This window comes from Delphinus delphis, chromosome X (genome assembly GCF_949987515.2).
Source record: "Delphinus delphis chromosome X, mDelDel1.2, whole genome shotgun sequence".
In the NCBI taxonomy this organism is placed as follows: domain Eukaryota; kingdom Metazoa; phylum Chordata; class Mammalia; order Artiodactyla; family Delphinidae; genus Delphinus; species Delphinus delphis.
Genome location: NC_082704.1, coordinates 946,394 through 967,451, shown reverse-complemented (window position 1 = coordinate 967,451; position 21,058 = coordinate 946,394). Strand labels below are relative to the sequence as shown.

The window sequence follows — 21,058 nt, the reverse complement described above, 5'->3', positions numbered from 1 at the left end:
GCTGTCAATTTATGTGGCAGTTTTCAAACATGGTTCCCAAATTCTTCGACACTCCTCCCAACAAGAGGTAGGCCAAAGTTTCCCTCTCCTTGATTCTGGGTGGACTTTGGCTGCTTTTACTCAGATTATGCCATGAGATGCTGTGTGACTGCTGATGCTGGGTCATTAAAGGTGAGGCACTTTCTGACTGGTTTAGTGGAACACACACAGTTGGAGTCCTGAGCTGCTAATACGCTTTCTGCTTTATAAGTTGGCCTTTTTAAGATATTTCACATAAATTAAATCATGTAATACGTCTTTTTTGCTTGGCTTCTTTAACTTATCATAATGTTTTGAGTTTTATCCATGTTGTATCATGTATGAGTAGTTCATTTCTTTTAATTGCTGACTAGTGTTCCAATTATATGGGTACACTACATTTTGTTTATTCATTCACCAATTGGTGAACATTTGAATGGCTTCCAATTTGGGGCTATTATGAATAGTGCTGCTATGAACATTCACATACAAGTCTTTGTGTGGACCTATGTTTTCCTTTCTCTTGAGTATATGCCTAGAAGAAATTGCTGGCTCACATGGTAATTCCATTTTTAACATTCTGAGGAATGGATAAACTGTTTTCCAAAGTGGCTGCAAATTTTTACATTCCCATCAGTAGTTTATGAAGCTTCCAATTTCTCTGCATCCTCACCAACGCTTGTTATTATCTGTCTTGTTGATTATAGCTATTTTAGTGGGTGTGAAATGGTATCTCATTGCGATTTTGATTTGCATTTCCCCAATAGCTAATAATGTTCAGCATCTTTTCATGTGCGTATTGGTCACTCCTTTATATATCATCCCTGGAGAAGCGTCTATACAAATCCTTTGCTTATTTTTCAGTTGGATTATTTGCCTTTTTAATTTATTTTTAAAACATTTATTTATTTGTTTGTTTTGGCTGTGCCAGGTCTTAGTTGCGGCACGTGGGATATTCATTGCAGCATGCGGGATCTTTAGTTGTGGCATGCGGACTACTTAGTTGTGGCATGCATGCGGGATCTACTTCCCCGACCAGAGTTCGAACCCAGGCCCCCTGTATTGGGAGCACAGAGCCTTACCCACTGGACCACCAGGGAAGTCCCTATTTGCCTTTTTATTACTGAGTTTTTTTTATTACTGAGTAAGAGTCCTTTATAAATTCTGGATACTATTCCCTCATCAGATATATGATTTGCAATTATTTTCTCCCATTCCATGGGTTGTCTTTTCACTTTCTGGTTGGTATCCTTTGAGGCACAAAAGTTTTTAATTGTGATGAAGTCCAATCTATTTTATCTTTTGTTGCTTGCTGCTTTTGATGTCATATCTAAGAAACCATTGTATAATCCAAGGTCACAAAGATTTACTCCTGTATATTCTTCTAAGGGTTTTAGTTTTAGCTCTAACATTTATATCTTTGATCCACCTTCAATTTGTGTATGGTATAAGGAAGGGGTCAAACTTCTTTCTTTTTCATGTGGGTATCCAGTTGTCCGAGTACTATTTGTTAAAAATACTATTCTTGGGCTTCCCTGGTGGCGCAGTGGTTGAGAGTCCGCTGCCGATGCGGGGGACACGGGTTCGTGCCCCGGTCCGGGAAGATCCCACGTGCCGCGGAGTGGCTGAGCCCGTGAGCTATGGCCGCTGAGCCTGCGCGTCCGGAGCCTGTGCTCCGCAGCGGGAGAGGCCACAACAGTGAGAGGCCCGCGTACAGAAAAAAAAAAAAAAAAAAAAAAAAAAATACTATTCTTTCCCCATTGATTGGTCTTAGGACATTTGTGAAAAGTCAAGTGTTCACCTCCTACACTGCTGGTGGGAATATAAATTGTTGCAGTCACTGTGGAGAACAGTATGGAGGTTCCTTTGAAAAAACTAAAAATAGAGCTACCATATGATCCAGCAATCCCACTCCTAGGCATATATCCAGAAAAGATGAAAACTCTAATTCTACAAGATACATGTACCCCTATGTTCATAGCAGCACTATTTACAATAGCCAAGACATGGAAGCAACCTAAATGTCCATCTACAGATGAATGGATAAAGAAGACATTGCATATATATACAATGGAATACTACTCAGCCATAAAAAGGAACAAAATAATGCCATTTGCAGCAACATGGATGGACCCAGAAATTATCATACTAAGTAAAGTAAGTCAAAGAGAGACTAATTTCATATGATATCACTTACATGTGGAATCTAAAAAAATGATACAAATGAGCTTATTTACAAAACAGAAACAGACACACAGACATAGAAAACGAACCTATAGTTACCAAAGGGAAAACGAGGGGGTGTCAAATTAGGAGTATGGGATTAACAGATACAAACTACTATACATAAAATAGATAAGCAACAAGGATATACTGTATAGCACAGGGAATTATACCCAATATTTATAATAACCTATAATGGAGTATAATCTGCAAAAATACAGAATCACCATGCTGTACACTTGAAACTAACACAATACTGTAAATCAACTATACTTCAATGAAAAAAATAAGTCAAGTGTTCATAGATATGTAGGTTTATTTCTGGACTCTCAATTGTCTTCCATTGATCTATATATCTATCCTTATGCCAGTACCACACTGTCATGATTACTATAGTTTGTGGTAATTTTTGAAATTGATGTGTGAGTCCTCAAACTCTGTTGTTTGTTTTCCCCCAAGATTCATTTGTTTATGAAGGGTCCTATGCAATTCCATCTGTATTTTAGGATCAGCTTGTCAATTTCTGCAAAAAAGGCAGTTGGGATTTTGATAGGGATTTAATTTGTATCTATAGACAAATTTGGAAGAGTCTTAACAGTAAGTGACTCTTCCAATCCATAAATATATGTTTTTCCATTTATTTAGATATTTAAAAAATTATCTCAGTAACAATTAGTTGTTTTCACTGTACAAGTGTTGCACCTTTTTTGTTACATTTTTCCCAAGTTATTTCATTCTTTTTTTATGTTATCATGAATGAAACTGTTTTCTTAATTTCATTTGCAGATTTTTCATTGAAGTGTATAGAAATACAACTTATTTTTTAGTATTGATCTTGAATCTTGCAAACTTGCTGTACTTGTTTATTAGTTCTAATAGCTTTTTAGTAGATGCCTTAGGATTTTCTGCATAAAAGATCATATCATCAGCAAATAAAGACAGTATTCTTTCTTTCTTTCCAATCCAAATGCATCTAATTCCTTTTTATTTTTTGCCTTATTGCATTGGCTTCCAGTTCAGTATTAAATAAAAGTAACAAGAGGGGACATCCTTTTTTTTTTTTACTGTATGATCTCACTTATATGTTGAATCTAAAATACAAAACAAACAAAACAGACGCAACAGATACAGAAAACAAGCCAATGGTCGTCAGAGGGGAGGGTGGTGGAAGGGCAAAATAGGTGAAGGGGGTTAAGAGGTACAAACCTCCACTTAAATAAGAACTATGCCATGGAGATGTCATATACAGCCTAAGTAATAATATTGCAATAAATCTGTATGGAGACAGATGGTTACTAGACTTACTGTGGTGAACATTTCATAATGTATGCAAATATCAAATAACTATGTAGCACAGCTAAAACTAACATAATATTGTATATCAACTATATTGCAATACAAAAATAAAATAGAAGCCTTTTCTTCTAACTCCAGTATCAGTCTAGAGTCTTGCAGCAGTGGAGGGAGGTTGCTCTTGCTGGAGTTTGCTACTTAGCAATTTTCTGGTAATTTGATGTTTGTGGTACCCTCCATTTCCTAGTATCGTATGAATCATGTGTAACTTTATTTGTACTCCTTGTACACCTCATGGTTTTTTTTTTAAGATGTGTGGACAGATTTTGGTTCAGGTAGATGATATTCTATGGACCTTGGCATAACTTACCTGTTATTTCTTATTTTTTTAAGTTATTAATTAATTTATTTTGGGCTGCGTTGGGTCTTCATTGCTGTGCCTGGGCTTTCTCTAGTTGCGGCGAGTGGGGGCTACTCTTCGTTGCAGTGCATGGGCTTCTCATTGTGGTGGCTTCTCTTGTTGCAGAGCACGGGCTCTAGGCACACGGGCTTCAGTAGTTGCCGCGTGTAGGCTCAGTAGTTGTGGCGCACGGGCTTAGTTGCTCCGTGGCATGTGGGATCTTCCTGGACCAGGGCTCGAACCCGTGTCCCCTGCATTGGCAGGCGGATTCTTAACCACTGCACCACCAGGGAAGTCCACACTCCTATATTTTCTTATCAAAGGTTCCTCATCTGTTCAATTGTGTTCAAAACCAGCTGAGTATGTAGGGCCTTTCACAACATCTTTAACTGCATCCATTGAGCTTATCACTCACCACGCCCTTCTACAGCAGCCAAACCAGATTTTCTTGCCAAACCAGACTACATATCGCATTCACTCTTCTTGAAATATGTCCTCTCCACAAGTCCTGTTCTCTTTTTTCCTTACTAAATTGTAAACTTCTTATGAAAAAAGACATGGTCCAGTTTGTTTTTGCATCCTCCATACTTGGCATTGATTGAGTTGATTTTCAAACACTCTTCAATTTTATTCTGAATTTGACCCTTGTAGGTGGGAATGCCCACCTAGTATAAGCCATACCTTTATATTTAGGTTTTCACGCAGAAGGAAAACGCTTTTCTTTCATCTGCTTTCCCTCCAAAATATGCCTAGTGTTTCTAAATCTCTTTTAAAATTTTAAACAGAAACCTCAAAAAACTTCTAATGACTAGGAACCCAAATCATCCTTTCTAACCCGTTTGTAGGACAGTCTGCACTTGGGGTCAACAGTGAAGTTAGGAGGCACCCTCTGCAGGCCTGGCCTGGCCTTGACCCTTTGCTGCGATGCCAACAGTAGGCCGACCCAGTTCAGAGCTGGGGCAATGCTTCCGTGGACATGTTCGCATCCATCGTCCTTCCCTTGTCTTCCCTTCGTGTCGTCCATAAGCCTCGACCCTGAACACAAATAGCAGGATGTGGAAATTACCTCCCAAGTCACCGTCTATCCTTGTATGGAACGCTGGGGTGTCAAACTTGGCTGCCAGCCTTCCTAAAGACAATTTTAGCAGCTCCCGACGATTTTAGGCAGGAGCTGCCGATGGCACAAAGTTCTCAGGCAACTTCTAGAGCCTCTCGCCAGCTTCCCCTGCTGCCAGGTTACCATTTCGGTCAGGCAGAGACCCTCCGGTTCCCCTTCGACCGCTGGACCGGGCGTCCCAGTTAGTTCTGGGTGACTTAAGGTCACGTCAAGAAAACAACTGAAAGGGCAGATTCGAGGATGTGGAGACCGCCCCGTGCCCACCCGGCACTTTGCCGAGTCTCCGCAGGTGCAGCGGGGTTGGACGGGGGGCCACGGCGTCTGGGCAGCAACGGCGTGATGGGGCGAGTGGGGCCTCGGCGCCCCCGGAGCTGCTGCCCCTGCCCCCGCCCCGCCAAGAGTGGACATCTTAACTTGTTCCTAATCTCAGGGGGAAAACATTTAGTCTTTCAGCGTATTATAAGTTTTTCTTAGATGTTCTTCATCAAGTTAAGGACCTTGCATTGTGTTGCTAGTTCACTGAGTTTTTTCTATCACGAATGGGTAATGGAGTTTGTCAAGCCCTTTTTCTTCACATATTACATGATCATGTGCTTTTGTCCTTTATTCAAGTAATATGTTGTATTGCATTAATTTTCATATGTTGAACCATCCCTACATTCCTGAGATAAATCTCACTTGATTATAGTATATGATCTTTTTAAAACGTTGCTAGATCTGGCTTAATAATGTGGAGGATTTTTGCATCTATATTCACAAGGAATTTTGAACTATAGTTTTCTTTAAAATTTTTGAGACTTGGTTTGTGGCCTAATGTATAATCTATCCTGGAGAATGTTTCCTGTGCATTTGAGAAGAATATATCTTCTATTGGAGTTGGGTGGCCTGGTCTGTAGATGTCTGTTAGGCCTAGTTAGTTTATAGACAAAATGAAATTAGCCATTTGTTGATAACTGTTGAAGCTGAGTGATGGGTTCAAAGAAGTTTATTTTACTATTCTTTCTACTTCTGGGTATGTTTGATAATTTCCGTATAAAAAGTAAAAAATAGTCCTCAAGTTCTCACATTAACAGAAAAGTCTTATAGGATTCAGCATATATAAGAGCATAGCTTACAAACATGAAAGAATGAGGTAGACCTACATATACTGATATGAAATGATATCCAAGATATATTGTTAAAATCTACATAGTGCTTCTATTTTTGTGTGAAATATGTGCACATACACTTGTATATGTATGTACTGTTTCTGAAAGGGGATATAAAAAACTGAGAGCAACGATAGCTGGCCAGACTATGGGACTGGAAGTCTGGGAGGAAGGAAAGCTTGCTTTTTCTTGCATAATCTTTTTTGCCTTTTGAGTTATTTGTACTGGCTAATTCAAAAATAGGTAAATAAAATTCATGAAGAAAAACTGTACGTTAATAGTTAATTAAAATTTTAAAGAAGTAAAATGAAGGTAGACATGCCCTACAAATATCAAAACACATCACAAGGTTGCAGTCATTAAAACAGTGTGGTAACAGATCAGTTAAACAGAACAGATTGTATCATTTTAGTATAGAATAAAAAAGGCATTTTAGAATTAGTGAAGAAAGGATTGATTGGACCAATTGGCTGTCACTTGGGGAAATCCCTATTTGACACGATGCTCTATGCCCAAAAGTAACTTCCAGAGCAATTAAAATGCTTATTGTAAAAATAAAAATGTAAATGTAAGAGAAGAAAATATAGTAGACCATATTTATAATCTCTTAGAGGTAGTGAAGATGTTCCTAGGCAGAAAACATAAATGAAAAATATCCAGAAAAATATAAACTTAAAGATTGAGAAAAGATCTTGACTACATAAAGACTGAAAATTTTTATAGGACAAAAGACATCACAAAGGAGTTAAAGTACAAGTGACAGACTGAGAAAAATATTTGAAAGACAAATAACAATGTGTTAATATTTATAATGCATAAAACCTTTTACAAATATATAAGCAAAATATAGCCATGTTAAGAACCTGCCTGCCATATCAGTAAACAAAGGATGCCGCAGCCATCAGTGAGCCCTGAGGTAACTCAGGAGAGGAAACAAAGAATGCCCGGCTGTCTAGCAGTCATCAGACTGCAGCCACACCCAACGGTGCAGCTTAAGGAAACGCAGGATGAGAAAGCACAGGATACAGATAGCTGAGGTGCAGTGCAAAGGAATGATTTCAATAAGCCTAGACTCTTGCATCTTCCCATACATAGAAAAGTACTAAATTCCTTAACTCGGGATACCTGGTTTTCTTTAATTAGCAGTAATCTTTTGTTCCTACTGCCTGCCATTTGTTGCAAAACTCCTATATACCCTGGCTCCCCCCTTGCCTCCTTGGAGCAGTTCTCTCAGGGTTACTTGAGACACTGCCTCCTGGGCTTGAAGTCCTAAGAATGTCCGCCAAATAAAACATAACTCTCAACTTTTAGGTTGTGCATTTTTTTACCGTTGACATGCCATCTATCTATCTCTAAATTGATTGTGAAAACATAACTCCCTATTTTTTAAAGCCACTGTTATTTGAAGCATAAGTATTGTTAATATGCTATATCAAGGGTCAGGAAACATTTTCTGGAAAGGGACAGATAGTAAATGCTCTAGGCTTTGTGGGCTATATCTACTCTCTGTCACATATTCTTCTTGTTCTTTTCCTTACAAGTCAAATGTAAAATCCTTCTAAAAGTTGTAGAAGGATATGTATGAAAGTCTAAGCAATGAGTATTTCAAAGGAGTGTCAGGTTTAATGGGTGGCATTAAATATTTTGTTCTATAATATTTTAAAACAAATTTATACTCCACATTTGCGTAACATTTATAATTTTTAAAAGATCCTGCCCATTGGAGACAAGGCTGAATTATGAAGTTTTAAAAAACTCAAAACCCTCCAGACTTTGTCTTCTTACCCAACCTTATATCTTTTCCTCAACTTACCAAAAGTGTGTCTCCAACTTCTCCATAAAGTAAAGGTCCCAGGATTCCTGATTCATACTGAATAGCTTCACGAGTCTTAAATGTTTCATCTGTGTAAGCTATAAATCGGACTTTTTTGTACTTCCTACCAATCCGCTGAGGACCATTGTTCAAATACAGACTTTTATAACTTCTGTGTGAGACACAAAAAGATGAGAGGTTGGAATGGAGAATTCTAGGTAAAGGACAGGTTGCTAAAATCCACTCTAAAATAGCTCATATGATTTAATCAAGGAAAGGAGTGAGAAAAATATAAGCATCCCTGATGTTTAGCTATGTTAATCTACCAAACATATTAATGCCCTTGCCACTTGATTCTATACCTGTACCTAACCTTAAACATGGCTTAAGGATTTGTTGTTTTGAATAACTGGGAAGAATTTTTGATTATGGGGAAGAGATAGCACCAAGAGTCAAAAGGTACTTGCCTGTCATTGGAGGTAAGGACTGAGGGAGCATAGTCCCAGTCGTCCTCTTCAGCAGCAATGTAGTGGACCCAGGTTTTAGGATGCTTCTTCGCAACTGAGCGGATTTGGATAAAGGGAGGAGCGCTGTCACCATCAAATCTGACCACATCCATGTCAGAGTCATAAAAATCATAATCTTCTTCTTCATTACTCTTCATCCATTTGCGGGGTTCTTCTGGGCAGCTATCTACTGTGACATAAGCTTCCATACCATCTGGAGTCAGACAAACGAATGTCAGGTTCCAATGAGACTTTCTTGCCTTAACTCTTATGACTTTGTTCTTTCGTGTTAGGCCTTCAAGGCCTTCTCTTAAGTGTTCCCTTCTCCACACCAATATCCTTTCTTGCCATTGTCCTATATGTATTACCTTCCCCATTATCTGGTACTTTCTGGTTTCTTCCTGTGGTCTTTGCACTCACCATTTCCCTTCTGCCTGACTCTCCTCCAATATATGTTTTACCCCTTTTTCAAGACTCACTCATTTGCTCAGAATATCCATTTGTATTTGCTATATAATGCTCTGGGCATCACTACTGATATCCTGGAGCCCTTATGATGATAACCTAGACAGTGTACTTTTTTCCTTTTCCCTAAATTTCTCATAAAACATCTCTTCAGCTATGACCCCAAATCCCTCTCTCCATAGTACTGAAGCCTATTTAATGTGATCAGGCTGGGAAAACAATGACACACTGTCCTCCTCACTCTTGCCACCTCATTTTCCCCTCCCTATATCACAGGTAGATTCACCAGTACATTCACAGGTACTACTAATAATCAAGCCCTCTGACACTCAAGGTGAACTATTTGCTCTGAAAACGGGCAACTAGGGAATCTCAGTTGAGGGCTAACTACATAACCCTATCCTGGACAGAGGACAGTAAATTCCATTAAAAGAAGAGCTGGATATTTATAATACTCCTTTTTAAGATCCACAGACATTACCATGTTGGTGGGAAGAGATATGACAAAACAGTAGAAACTGGCCAAGGTCCATCAGGAGTGTCTGAGCAGTAAGGAGTGTTATTGGTGAGATCTCCAAAGAAGCCTGGCGATGGTTCCTCACAAGAAATGTGTGCCCTTCAAGGAAAACTGAGTGCACTTCAGGGGTGGTGCCCATCCCAATCACATGCCAATAGACTGATTTCTTATGACATCCAATCAGACCTGTAAAGTAAGAATAACACATCTATAAGCAAGAAGTAGAGAATTTGAAATGGAAAACACTTTCTAGGATAGGATGAACAAATTGTCCTTACAAATTTTATTATCTTGACTTGGAACCAAACTTTCCAAGGACACTGGGGTACTGTCAAATTAACAGCTCTTGCCAAAGTCATCAATGGCTATCATGCTGCTAAATCCAATGGGTATTTTTCAGTCTTCATCTGCATCTGTTGACCATTCATTTCTTCTGGAAATTCTCTCCTCCCCTGGCCTCTGTTTCAACAGAGTTTTGTTCCCCTAAGGCTTAGACTGCTCCTTCTTCTGTCTCATTTTGTGACTGCTCCTTCTTTACCCATCCGTTAAATGATGGACCACTCCAGGGCTCATCCCTAGGCCTTATTCTCTCGTTCATCAAATTTTCTCCCTGAATAATATCATTCATTCTCATGGTATTAACTCCAGACTGATACAGACTGATACCTTCTCAATATCTTCACCTGGATATCTCATAAAACCCACAGGTACAAAACCAAATTTTCAATCTTTATCACCTCACCTTATTCCAGACTTCTTTATTTCAGTGAATGGTACCATCCCGAATTCAATTATGCAAGTGAGAGTTATTCTTGTCCCCACTCTCACTTCTCACATCCAATCTAACGTCAATGATGGCAATATAACTAATAACAGTAATGTTTACTGAGCACTTGTGTAACATCAAGCACTGTCCAAAGTATTTTACAAGTTTTAACTCCCAATAACCCTGCGAATGTAGAAACTATAGTTATCATCCCTCACTTAGAGGCGAGGAAACTGATGCCCAGAGAGGTTAATTAACTTGATATGTGAGAGCAGGGACTTGCATGTTTTGAAAGTTAATTTCTTTTCTAATTCTGAAATCATGCATATTAATTATAGAATTCTTGAAAAATATAGAAAAGAGTTAAGAAAATATCCTTCCTCGTCCTTCATTATTTTCTTGGGTGTCTGAATTTTCCAACTTCCTCTTTCTTGGTTTACTCTCTGGTTTTATTGTAGCACATATTCAGTGGCTTCTAAGGGCTACCATTTCTGAAAATGTCTTTATTCTTCCCCCAAAGTTAAGTTATAGTTTGGCTATGAATTCTAGGTTGAAAGTAACTTTTCCTTTAGAACTTTTAAGGTATTGGTTTATTACATTGCCAGTCTAATTCTCATGCCTTTGTATGTGACCTGTTTCTCCCAGGGGAAGCTTATATATCTTCTCTTTGTTCTTTGAAATTCCACAAACCTAATTTTATTTATCCTGCTGGGAAATTTTTATATAAAGACTCAACTCTTTTCTTTTTTTAACACTTCATTCTATCATTTCTTTGATTTTAAAAATCTCTTTTTCTTTTGCTTTCTGGGAGATTTGCTTTCTCAATCTCTTTTTGTTTTGCTTTCTGGGAGGTTTGCTTTATACCACTTTCTATTAAGTTTGTATTTTGACAATCATATTCCTAATTTTGTGAGCATATTCTTGTTTTGATTGTTTCTTTTTCATATAATCCTATTATTACTTTTTTTTTACTTACTAGAAACGTGTTTATTATATTTATTATAAAAGGATGTAACTCAGGAACATCCAGATGGAACGGATGATAAGGCAAGGCATACTACTTTTCTTTATCTTTGCATATTGTCTTTGTGTTTCAGGCTTTCCTTAAATATCTGTTCATCCTTGGATGCCCATTTACATTTAAGCAAAAGAAACCTTAATTTTCAGATAACTGAGGAGAACTGGAGAAGAGAGCTCTGTGGTGAATGCAGAAGCTCTTGAGGATTCTTGAGCAGGCTGTACATACCTGGCAGAGACCTGTTTATATAGCCATTGATTGTGTGCATTGCAGATGCAGGGTCCACAGCCTGTGTCAAGGACTCATTTTTTCCTGAGTGCCAACTTTTCCCTGTTGAGAGAGGATGCGAATAGAGGGCCAGCTAAGTGTCTGTCTCATGTCAGCACAGTAGGCACAGATGATTTGCCCTCAAAGTCAGTAAGAAAAAGGGAGAAGACAGTTACCAAAAGGCAGCTATTTCTCGCTCAAAGTAATGATCTCTCCCTATATTTATCCATGACACTACTTGGAAAGGAATAATGACAGATGATAACTAGTGGAAGGGAGAATATCGGTTAATTTGCACCATGATGATTTCATTCTATTCATTAGCTGACTTATTTAAAAGGAGGCACATGAAAAGCATCCTAGGAAAAGGCTGCCAGTACCTGTCCCTGTCCTAACTGCTTCATCCAGTTTGCAATAATGAAAGCCCAAGAACCCGAAAGCTTTCCAACCTCATCCCTGGAATTAACAAGAGTGAAAGGCACTATAAATATTATTATTAGCAGCTCCTTGTGCAAAGGACTGAACCTTTCTGAGGCACCCAGCCTTTGGGGAACTCTCATAAGTTCATTTATCCCTTGATCCACTCATTTGTTCATTCAGTTAAACATATTTACTGAACACTGCTGAGCACTAGGCACTGATGACAAAGAAGACACAGCCTCTACCTTCTAGGCGCTTACAATTTAGCTCGAATAGACAGAGAAGCAGACAATTATAATACAGAGTGAAGAGTGATGTAAGAGAGATAAGAACAGGCTATTATGGGAGCAGAGAGGAGAAGGAACCTCACTTTGCCTGAAGAGAAAGGAATACAAGGTCAAAGAAGATAAATATTAAATAAAGCCAGCAATGATGATTTAGTGTCATAAGGAGGAAGCTCAAGGTGCTGTGGAAATATATAAAGAGGCAACTAACCTGGACCAGAAGGAGGAGAAACTTGGTGTGAAGCTGGAGACAGGCTTTCCAGGCAGAAGCAACAGCATAAGCAAAGGTCCGGATACAAGAAAAAGCACGGCGTGTTTTGGGTGTTACACAAAATGTGTTCGGTGTGGCTGCAACTTGAACGGTGATGAACGGTGAGGCAGGAAGAGAAGCACAATGAGGCTAGACAGGTCGTCAAAGACTAGGTCATGTATCAGTGTGTTAAGACGTTTACATTTTGCCTTGATGTAAAATTGAAGGATTTTAAGGGCTGGGGTGACAAGATCAGATTCACATTTCGGTAGGCTCCCTTTGGCTGCTATAGTAATAATGAAGTGTCAGGGGGCACAAAAAGACAAGGAGACTAGTCAGGAGAGAGACGATGGGGGGGTCTCACTTCAGAAGGTGATCATGACGGCGACGAGGACGAAATCACCCGCTTAATCCTTACAACCATCCTATGAAACAGTACTTATTATTTCACTTTTCAACTGGATAAAACTGAGACACAGAGGGGTTAAGTAACTTGCCCAAGTTACTTAAAAGTAAGAGATGAAGATAAGAAAAAGTATACTCATAGAAACACAGAACACGAGGGGGGCTGCCAGGGTCTGGGGAAATGGGGAAATGTTGGTCAAATGGTACAAGCTTTCGGTTTTAAGATGAACAGGTTCTGGGGATCTAATGTGCAGTGTGATGACTATAGTTAATCATACTACACTGAACACTGGAAATATGCTAAGGGAGTAGATTTCGGGTGCTCTCACCACACACAAGAAATAACTCTGTGAGGAGATATGTTAGTTTGACTGTAGTAATCATTTCTCCATCTGTATCTATTTATCTAAAATCATCATGATGTACACCTTAAATATATATGATTTTTAGTAAACATTTCTTTAAAAGATAACAGGGGGCATTTAGAAAGTAAAGCAATAAGTCACTTCAAAAAGGGCTTGTGGGACCAAAACTAGGAGCTCTTAAATGCTGTGACCAAAGACTGAAATTCTCCAAAGGATGTGATAGTCACTCAATTGGGCTGTGTTTTCCTGAGGAGATAGAAACCTTAGCCACTCGTATCCATGATTGGCGACGTGGGAAAGTAAATAAATGTCTCCCACGTTTAACCAAAACTAACAAACAACCAAACAAAACAAAATTACATACATGAAACGTTGTCGCGGGTACAGGCCTTGCCCCTAGCCCTTCACACCAGACCTCCTGGTTTGACACGTCACCTGCCGGTTTGACTCAGCTGCGCCGCTGGGAGCAGAAGCTGCCCACGACGCTCAAGGCCAGACAGCCGCAGCAGGCCGTGTGCAGAGACGCTGTGCACGCACTGCGTCTGCAGCTGCGCCTGCCGGGAGAGCTCCGCCCCTTCCCTCGTCCCTATAAAGCAGCCCCGCCTACGGCCTGTCGGAAGGGCGTTTGCTCTAGAGTCCAAGCTCGCACTTCTCTGTTCTTTGCACAAAGAATAAAACTTTCCTTTGCTTCAAACCGGAAAAAAAAAGAGAAAGTAAAGCAAAAAGTCTTTGTTGATGGATTTAATAAGAGGGACAAGGTTACCCAGCTACTCTATCTTCTTACTTCATAGCTGCCAGTGGAACTCAGCTTACATTTTTTCCTTGGAATTCATTTTCATCCCTGTCTGCATCATTCCTGAATGATAACGTCGTTTATGATCTTTCTGTAATCACTTCCTCTGGACATTAACAGCCCTCATGCTCAAGTACCACATTAAATTAATATATTTCATTTCTTTCAGGAGACCAAAATTCAGACTGCAGCTCACTAACCTTCATCAAACACAGCAAAAAGTAGTACAAATTCGTGCAAGGTCTGCGTCCTTTCTTTGGTCAGACTCCCTGAAAAAGAAGTGAGAGCACTTATCTTCTATTGAAAATCCTCTCATAGGAAAATGACACTACGAGGATACATTACTTCATCAACTGCTTTGTCTCTTGGTCTCTTACTAACTTTACCATAACATTATTTCCTTGGTGTCACATCTCCTATGCCAGTAATTCTAAAATTATTCGGGGTAAAGGACTTTTTTAAAAATTTCAGATTTGTTGCAGACCCTTGCTTTTATAAAATACACTAAGAATTAATTACTAAAAAAGAAATTAAAAAGACATACAAACTACAAGTCCATATAACCATATTTCATATATATGTATATTCAGAACAAACAGAAAACAGAAAAAGAGGGCTTCTCTGGTGGCGCAGTGGTTGAGAGTCCGCCTGCCAATGCAGGGGACGCGGGTTCGTGCCCCAGTCCGGGAGGATCCCACATGCCGTGGAGCGGCTGGGCCCGTGAGCCATGGCCGCTGAGCCTGCACGTCCGGAGCCTGTGCTCCACGACAGGAGAGGCCACAGCAGTGAGAGGCCCGCGTACCGCAAAAAAAAAAAAAAAAAAAAAAAAGTTATGAGCAAAATAACTACTGTCTATATTAAACACATACTCACACTTTAAATGAACACCATGTATATCAATATTTAAAGTTATCAATGTTACAAATAAGCTTGCTTCATGCTTTAACTGTTGAATTTGTTAGCTGTCTTTCTTAGCATACTTTTTCACTTGATTGGGAAGTTTTCTTTGCAGGTTTATTTTGAGTAGGAAGATTTTTGTTTATAATGTTCTTTCCTCTCTTGTACTTTTTTAAAAAATTAATTAATTAATTTATTTTTGCCTGCATTGGATCTTCATTGATGTGCACCAGCTTTCTCTAGTTGCAGCGAGCAGGTGCTACTCTTCGTTGCAGTGCACGGGCTTCTCTTTGTGGTGGCTTCTCTTGTTGTGGAGCATGGGCTCTAGGCATGTGGGCTTCAGTAGTTGTGGCACACAGGCTCAGTAGTTGTGGCTCATGGGCTCTAGAGCGCAGGCTCAGTAGTTGTGGTGCATGGACTTAGTTGCTCCGCGGCATGTGGGATCTTCCCGGACCAGGGCTCGAACCCGTGTCCCTTGCATTGGCAGGTGGATTCTTAACCACTGTGCCACCAGAGAAGTCCTCTCTTGTACACTTAATGCTTGGAAAGTAAAAGCTAAATTGGACGAAGAAACTAACTCACCCATACAAATTTAAAATACAGGTAAAGCTGTCTGAAAAGATTTTAATTTTTTTATTATATATTTTTTAAATTATCAAGTAGTGAAACTGATGTCTTTCGGTAGGTGAATGGATAAATAAACTGGTCCATTCAGACAACAGAATACTATTCAGCACTGAAAAGAAAGAAGCTCTCAAGCCATGAAAAACATGGGGGAACCTTAAATGCATGTTACTAAGTGGAAGAAGCCAATATGAAAAGGCTACATACGGAAAAGGCAAAACTATGGAGACAATTTAAAGAACAGTGGTTGCCAGAGGGTAGGAGAGGGAAGGATGAATAGGCAGGGCACAGAGGATTTTTAGGGCAGTGATATGATACTATATATGACATATATATCATACTATATGATATATGATACTATATGACGTATATGATACTGTATGATACTAATATAATGGACACGTGTCATTATACATATAATCCAAGTCCACAACATAGTGATTCTATGTTTCTATACATTACAAGAGATCACCACAATGAGTCCAGCTGCCATCTGTCACCATACAAAGTTATTACAGTGTTATTGACTATATTCCCCATGCTGTACATTTCATCCCTGTGACAAATTTATTTTGTAACTGGAGGTTTGTACCTCTTAGACTCCCTCATCTATTTCACTCATCCCTCCACCTCTCTCCCCTCTGGTAACCACCTGTTTGTTCTCTTTATCTATGAATTTGTTTCTGTTTTGTTATTATTATTATTTGGCCATGCTGTGCAGCATGTGGGATCTTAATTCCCCAACCCAGGACTGAACCCATGCTCACTGCGTTGGGGGCATGGATTCTTAACCACTGGACCACCAGGGAAGTCCCTCATTTATTTTGTTTTTTAGATTCCATATATAAGTGAAATCATACAGTATCTTCTTTCTCCCTCTGACTTATTTCACTTAGGATAATGCCCTCTGGTCCATCCATGTTGTCACAAATGGCAAGATTTCATTCTTTTTCATGGCTGAGTAATATTCCCCACATCTTCTTTATCCATTCATCTGTTGATGGACACTTAGGTTGCTTCCATATCTTGGCTGTTGTAAATAGTGCTGCAATGAACATTGGGGTACATACATCTTTTCGAATTAGAGCTTTCATTTTCTTCTGAAAAATACCCAGAAGTGGAATTGCTGGATCATATGGTAGCTCTATTTTTAATTTTTTGAGAACCCTCCATACTGTTTTCCATAATGACTGTGCCAATTTCCATTCCCACCAACAGTGCAGGAGGGTTCCCTTTTCTCCACATCCTTGCCAACACTTGTTATTTGTGGTCTTTTTGATAATAGCCATTCTGATATGTGTGAAGTGATAGCTCAAGGTTTTGATTTGTACTTCCCTGATGATTAGCAAGTTGAGCATCTTTTCATTTGTTCATTCACTTGGCACTATGTTGTGCACTTAGAACTATAATAGTGTTGTAGGTCAATTATACTTCAATAATTTTTTTTTTTTTGGCTGCACCGTGCAGCTCGTGGGATCTTAGTTCCATGACCAGGGATTGAACCCGGGCCCTCAGCAGTGAGAGTGAAGAGTCCTAACCACTGGACCGCCGGGGAATTCCCGGGAAAAAATTTTTTATAAAAGGTTTAATTTAAATTACTATGATTTTTAGAATAAGAACTTATAAACATGTATAAATGCTTGCTTTTCTCAGATTTTTATGTTTTTGGGTTACAGATGACTAACCTCCTGAAGTGGTCTATATGCCATTGATCACACACTTGGATGTATTTACCTTCACGGAGGTTTCAAGGCACCTAACACAAAATTATAAAAGGCACTACTGAGACAGCCCATAGGATATCTGAAGTAGAAAGCAGAAGAAGAGAAGAGAGACCTAATTCCAGAACTTGGCTTTTCTTGAACATTAGAGTGCATTCTGGCTACACAGGATGGGCATCTGTTCTTCTCGGAGACTACATTATTCTCCTTTCCATGGCAGGACACTAGGGAAAGGAAACCTCTTTCAGATGTTTGTACTTGCCGGCTTATTTCATCTCAATCCTACTCTTTCTTATACTTACCTTCTCTACAAACCAGCAGGGCTCCAATGAGGCCTGAGTTCACGTCTTTCACCAGGTCCACATGAGAAAGATATGAGTAGGTGAGACATGGTGGGTCAGAGGCCGTTGGACCATTTTCTTTCAGGACCTGCCAGACGTAGGTATGACTTTTACCAGGAATGACTTTATCATCTTCCTTCTCCCTTTGGCTGGTTTTATCCTCATATTCAGCACCTAAATCAAGGAGGGATAAAATTGTCCTTCCTATGCCCATTGCCCACTCAAGGAAACATCAAGTTTATTGTCACCAGTAGACTCTACACAAGAAACAGTGTTCCTGAAACTTAATTTGGAATACTAACAAGTAGCAGCTATACATGGGGAGAAGCCTTATATGTTGCAGAGGAGTTCTTGACCACTAATGCAAACATGAGCGGTTGAGTGGTCCTCTGAGACCTCCAGATTGTAACAATAATACTGCTTTCATTATTGCATCTTTTTACCTAATTCAAGTCAGTTCAACTCAGTAGACATACATGGGTATGTACTCTCGTCCCAGACTCTTCACTGAGCACTGGTGAGGGTCAGGGAAGGGTGAGACGCAGAGATTTTTTTAAATGTTGTTTTTAACTTGGTTCTTCTCTGGCGGGCCAGACCATATCAGGGGCAGATATTTTCTGGCTGTCCCATCCTTAGTGATGTTAAAATTGACCCCTGGATTATCCTGATACCTCTATTCTACACTGAGCACTATATGTTTTCATTGTTAGTGACGTGTCATTGCTTCTACATCATTTCAGTGGACTGAAGTAGAAAATATTGAAACTCACTGACCATAACACTTATACTTCTATTGAACTATTTTTCTAGCAACGCACCTTAGCTTCTCAGATTCATCAGGGTCTCTGAGACTCCAGAGCCTCCCAAGGCATTCAGGGTGCTCCTCATCTATACCCCATCGTACCCCACAACAGCTATACATCTAATAGAGGGACCTCTCCAGCAGAGCTGTACAAGAGACCCCCTGCACTGGCCCACTATAAAGTCAGCCTCTTTGCTAAAGGGGTGCCCCTCCAGTGAGCACTACGGACGATTGGCTTCATCCAGAAGCAAAAGCAGACCAATACCTGTGCTTGGCAGATCCTGGGGGACATTTAGAAAAACGTGAGTTGTACCTCAGGTTGGAGAGTGTGGTTCAGGTGTCTGTGTGATTGTGGGTTGGTATAAAATTCTGAATAGTGAATACATTTGCATAGGGAGGGAGGGGATCATGGACGGGTAAAGAAGGGGCTTCAACTATATCTATAATGTTTAATTTCTTAAAATAAAGTAAGCAAACATGGCAAAATGTTAAGATTTGCCGAAGTGAGGTAATGGGTACATGTTTGTTTGCTCTATTATTTCCCGTACCTTTTTTTGTTTGAAATATTTCATTAGGAGAAGAATGTCCTTTTTCCTAATACTAAGGTTGGGGTTGGGGGGTTGATGAGAGGCCAAGAACGCGTGAAAATTATACCCGTCTTGGCAAGGCAGACGGTGAAAAATTGTAGGGTCAGTACATGGTGGATTCCAATGAGAATGAAGAATTGTAGGAGTGGGCAGTGAGAGAATGACAGCTGGAAAAGTAGGAAGTGATGTTCAGAATGTTGAAAGCTTGAACCTGAGATTTTGGGTTCTTCTCAGGTTGCTAATAACAAGGTCTATCCTTCGGTGAAGACAAAGTTGATTTGTCAAGACCAAGTGAAGTAGGCGGCGCCTGGGAAAAAGCATTGTGCACAGCCCTTAAAGTTCACATATCTACTGATGTCTCCATCAGAGTCTTACCTGAGCTTATATATCAGCCACCACAAATATTCTAAGCAGAATGTGTTTTGTGTAATTTTTATCTCCTATTATATGAGGAAGAACACTGTTGGGACATTTGAGAGTTCAGAAAGTCTGCCTGTCTGCTTCCAGTGTCCTGGTTAGCCCTCTAGTCAACCCCCTGCTGCTGCTGGGTCAGCCTTGCCCCAGGTCTGGCCTAGGCCCCCAGAAGCTACCCTGCTGAGACATCCCAAATTCCTGGGTGTCCAGCAGGAGTTGAGACCCACATTCTGACTCCCCATGCCAAGGATTTTTGTTGGTCTCAGTCGTGAAAGGCCACAGCTCAGTGACCCCTGGGCATGACTACTCTACCACAGGACAAATGCTGTGTTTCAGAGGCTACTCCACTTCACTCTCTGGTGCCTTCAGCTATTTTTCCTTTGCCTGATGTCTGCTCAGCAGCTTCAGGTTGGTACTTCTTAACTCGTATGCCCCCATACTGTCTTTCACAGCTCCCTCAAAGTTTGGCAGCTCATGGCCAACCTCATCTCATTCCTACTCAGAGCCTCATTTTGTGGACCTACTTACAGCCTAGGTTGGCGTCTTAGAACGCCACTCGTCCAGAGAAGAAATTAAAAGCCTTTCTCTAGTACTGGGTTTCCATTTTCAGCTCAAGACCAAACTTGAAATTTCCTTTGACAGACACTCCATGTGAACTAGCTATCTTGGCATACAGCATATGGCCACATCCAACAACAATATGGCAGGGAAATGTACTCTTGCCACTCTGGGGGAGGAGATGACTATTTGGTGAACTGAAATATAATTTACCAGAGTTGGTTTGGGAGATAAAAATGACAGGCTTGCAAAGCTATAGAGATAGAAATCAGATCAGAAGTTGTCTGGGACTGAGAGTGGGAATGGGGCTTGAACTGCAAAGACAGAACTGCTTGACATGGATTGTGTTGGTGGCTGCAGAACTGTCTAAATTTAGTAAAAGTCATCAAACTACTTTAGATGAGTGGATTTTATGGTATGTAAATTATACCTCAACAAAGCTGTTTAAAGATGCTGTAGGGAAACCATACACAAAAATTAATTTAAGATGGGTCACAGACGTAAGTATGAAAGGGAAAATAATAAAACTTCTAGAGGAAAGCATAGAAGAAATTCTTCATGACCTTGGGATAGGCAAATGTCTTAAATAAGACACAAAGCTCTAACGTAAAAGGAAAAAAATGTGATACCTTTTTTGTGCTTCATTAACTGTTGAATTTTCGTGCTTAATTAACTTTAAGAACTTCTGTTTACCAAAAAAGAAAACTATTAAGAGAGTAAAATTAAAATTCAAGCTACAGACTGGAAGAAGATATGCAAATATTTATATCTGTCAAAGGATTTGTATTCAGAATATATAAAGTACCTCTACAAATCAATAAGAAAAAGATAAACAACTCATTTTTTTTTCAACAGGAAAACATTTAAACAGTTGATCAGATACTTTACAAAAGGATATCAGAAAGGTCAACAAGCATATGAAGTTGATACTCAACATCATCACGTCACAGATTTAACTTACATCCTGGGGCCCCCAGGCTAGTCTAAGAAGGCCAGGAGCCTGTGGATCATAACATATAAATACACAGGCTCGTGCTAGGATCGTA

General features: G+C 39.7%; 1 protein-coding gene and 1 non-coding gene across 3 annotated transcripts in view; one reads left to right on the top strand and one right to left on the bottom strand.

The window, feature by feature from the left end:
* The window catches only part of F8 (coagulation factor VIII), a 120,522-nt gene that overhangs the window by 82,310 nt on the left and 17,154 nt on the right, over positions 1-21,058 (bottom strand). The window contains exons 4-9 of one of the 2 annotated variants that reach the window (XM_060002873.1): positions 17,613-17,825; positions 14,269-14,337; positions 11,513-11,614; positions 9,465-9,686; positions 8,480-8,732; positions 8,013-8,184 (exon numbers count right to left, since the gene is read on the bottom strand). In XM_060002873.1, the coding sequence (XP_059858856.1) occupies positions 8,013-8,184; positions 8,480-8,732; positions 9,465-9,686; positions 11,513-11,614; positions 14,269-14,337; positions 17,613-17,825 (1,031 nt within the window). The remainder of the gene's footprint in view (positions 1-8,012; positions 8,185-8,479; positions 8,733-9,464; positions 9,687-11,512; positions 11,615-14,268; positions 14,338-17,612; positions 17,826-21,058) is intronic. The other variant, XM_060002874.1, reaches the window with a different exon arrangement.
* LOC132419078 (small nucleolar RNA SNORA25) lies at positions 13,410-13,537 on the top strand. The gene has a single exon (XR_009518092.1). It is a non-coding gene; the product is annotated as a small nucleolar RNA SNORA25 (small nucleolar RNA).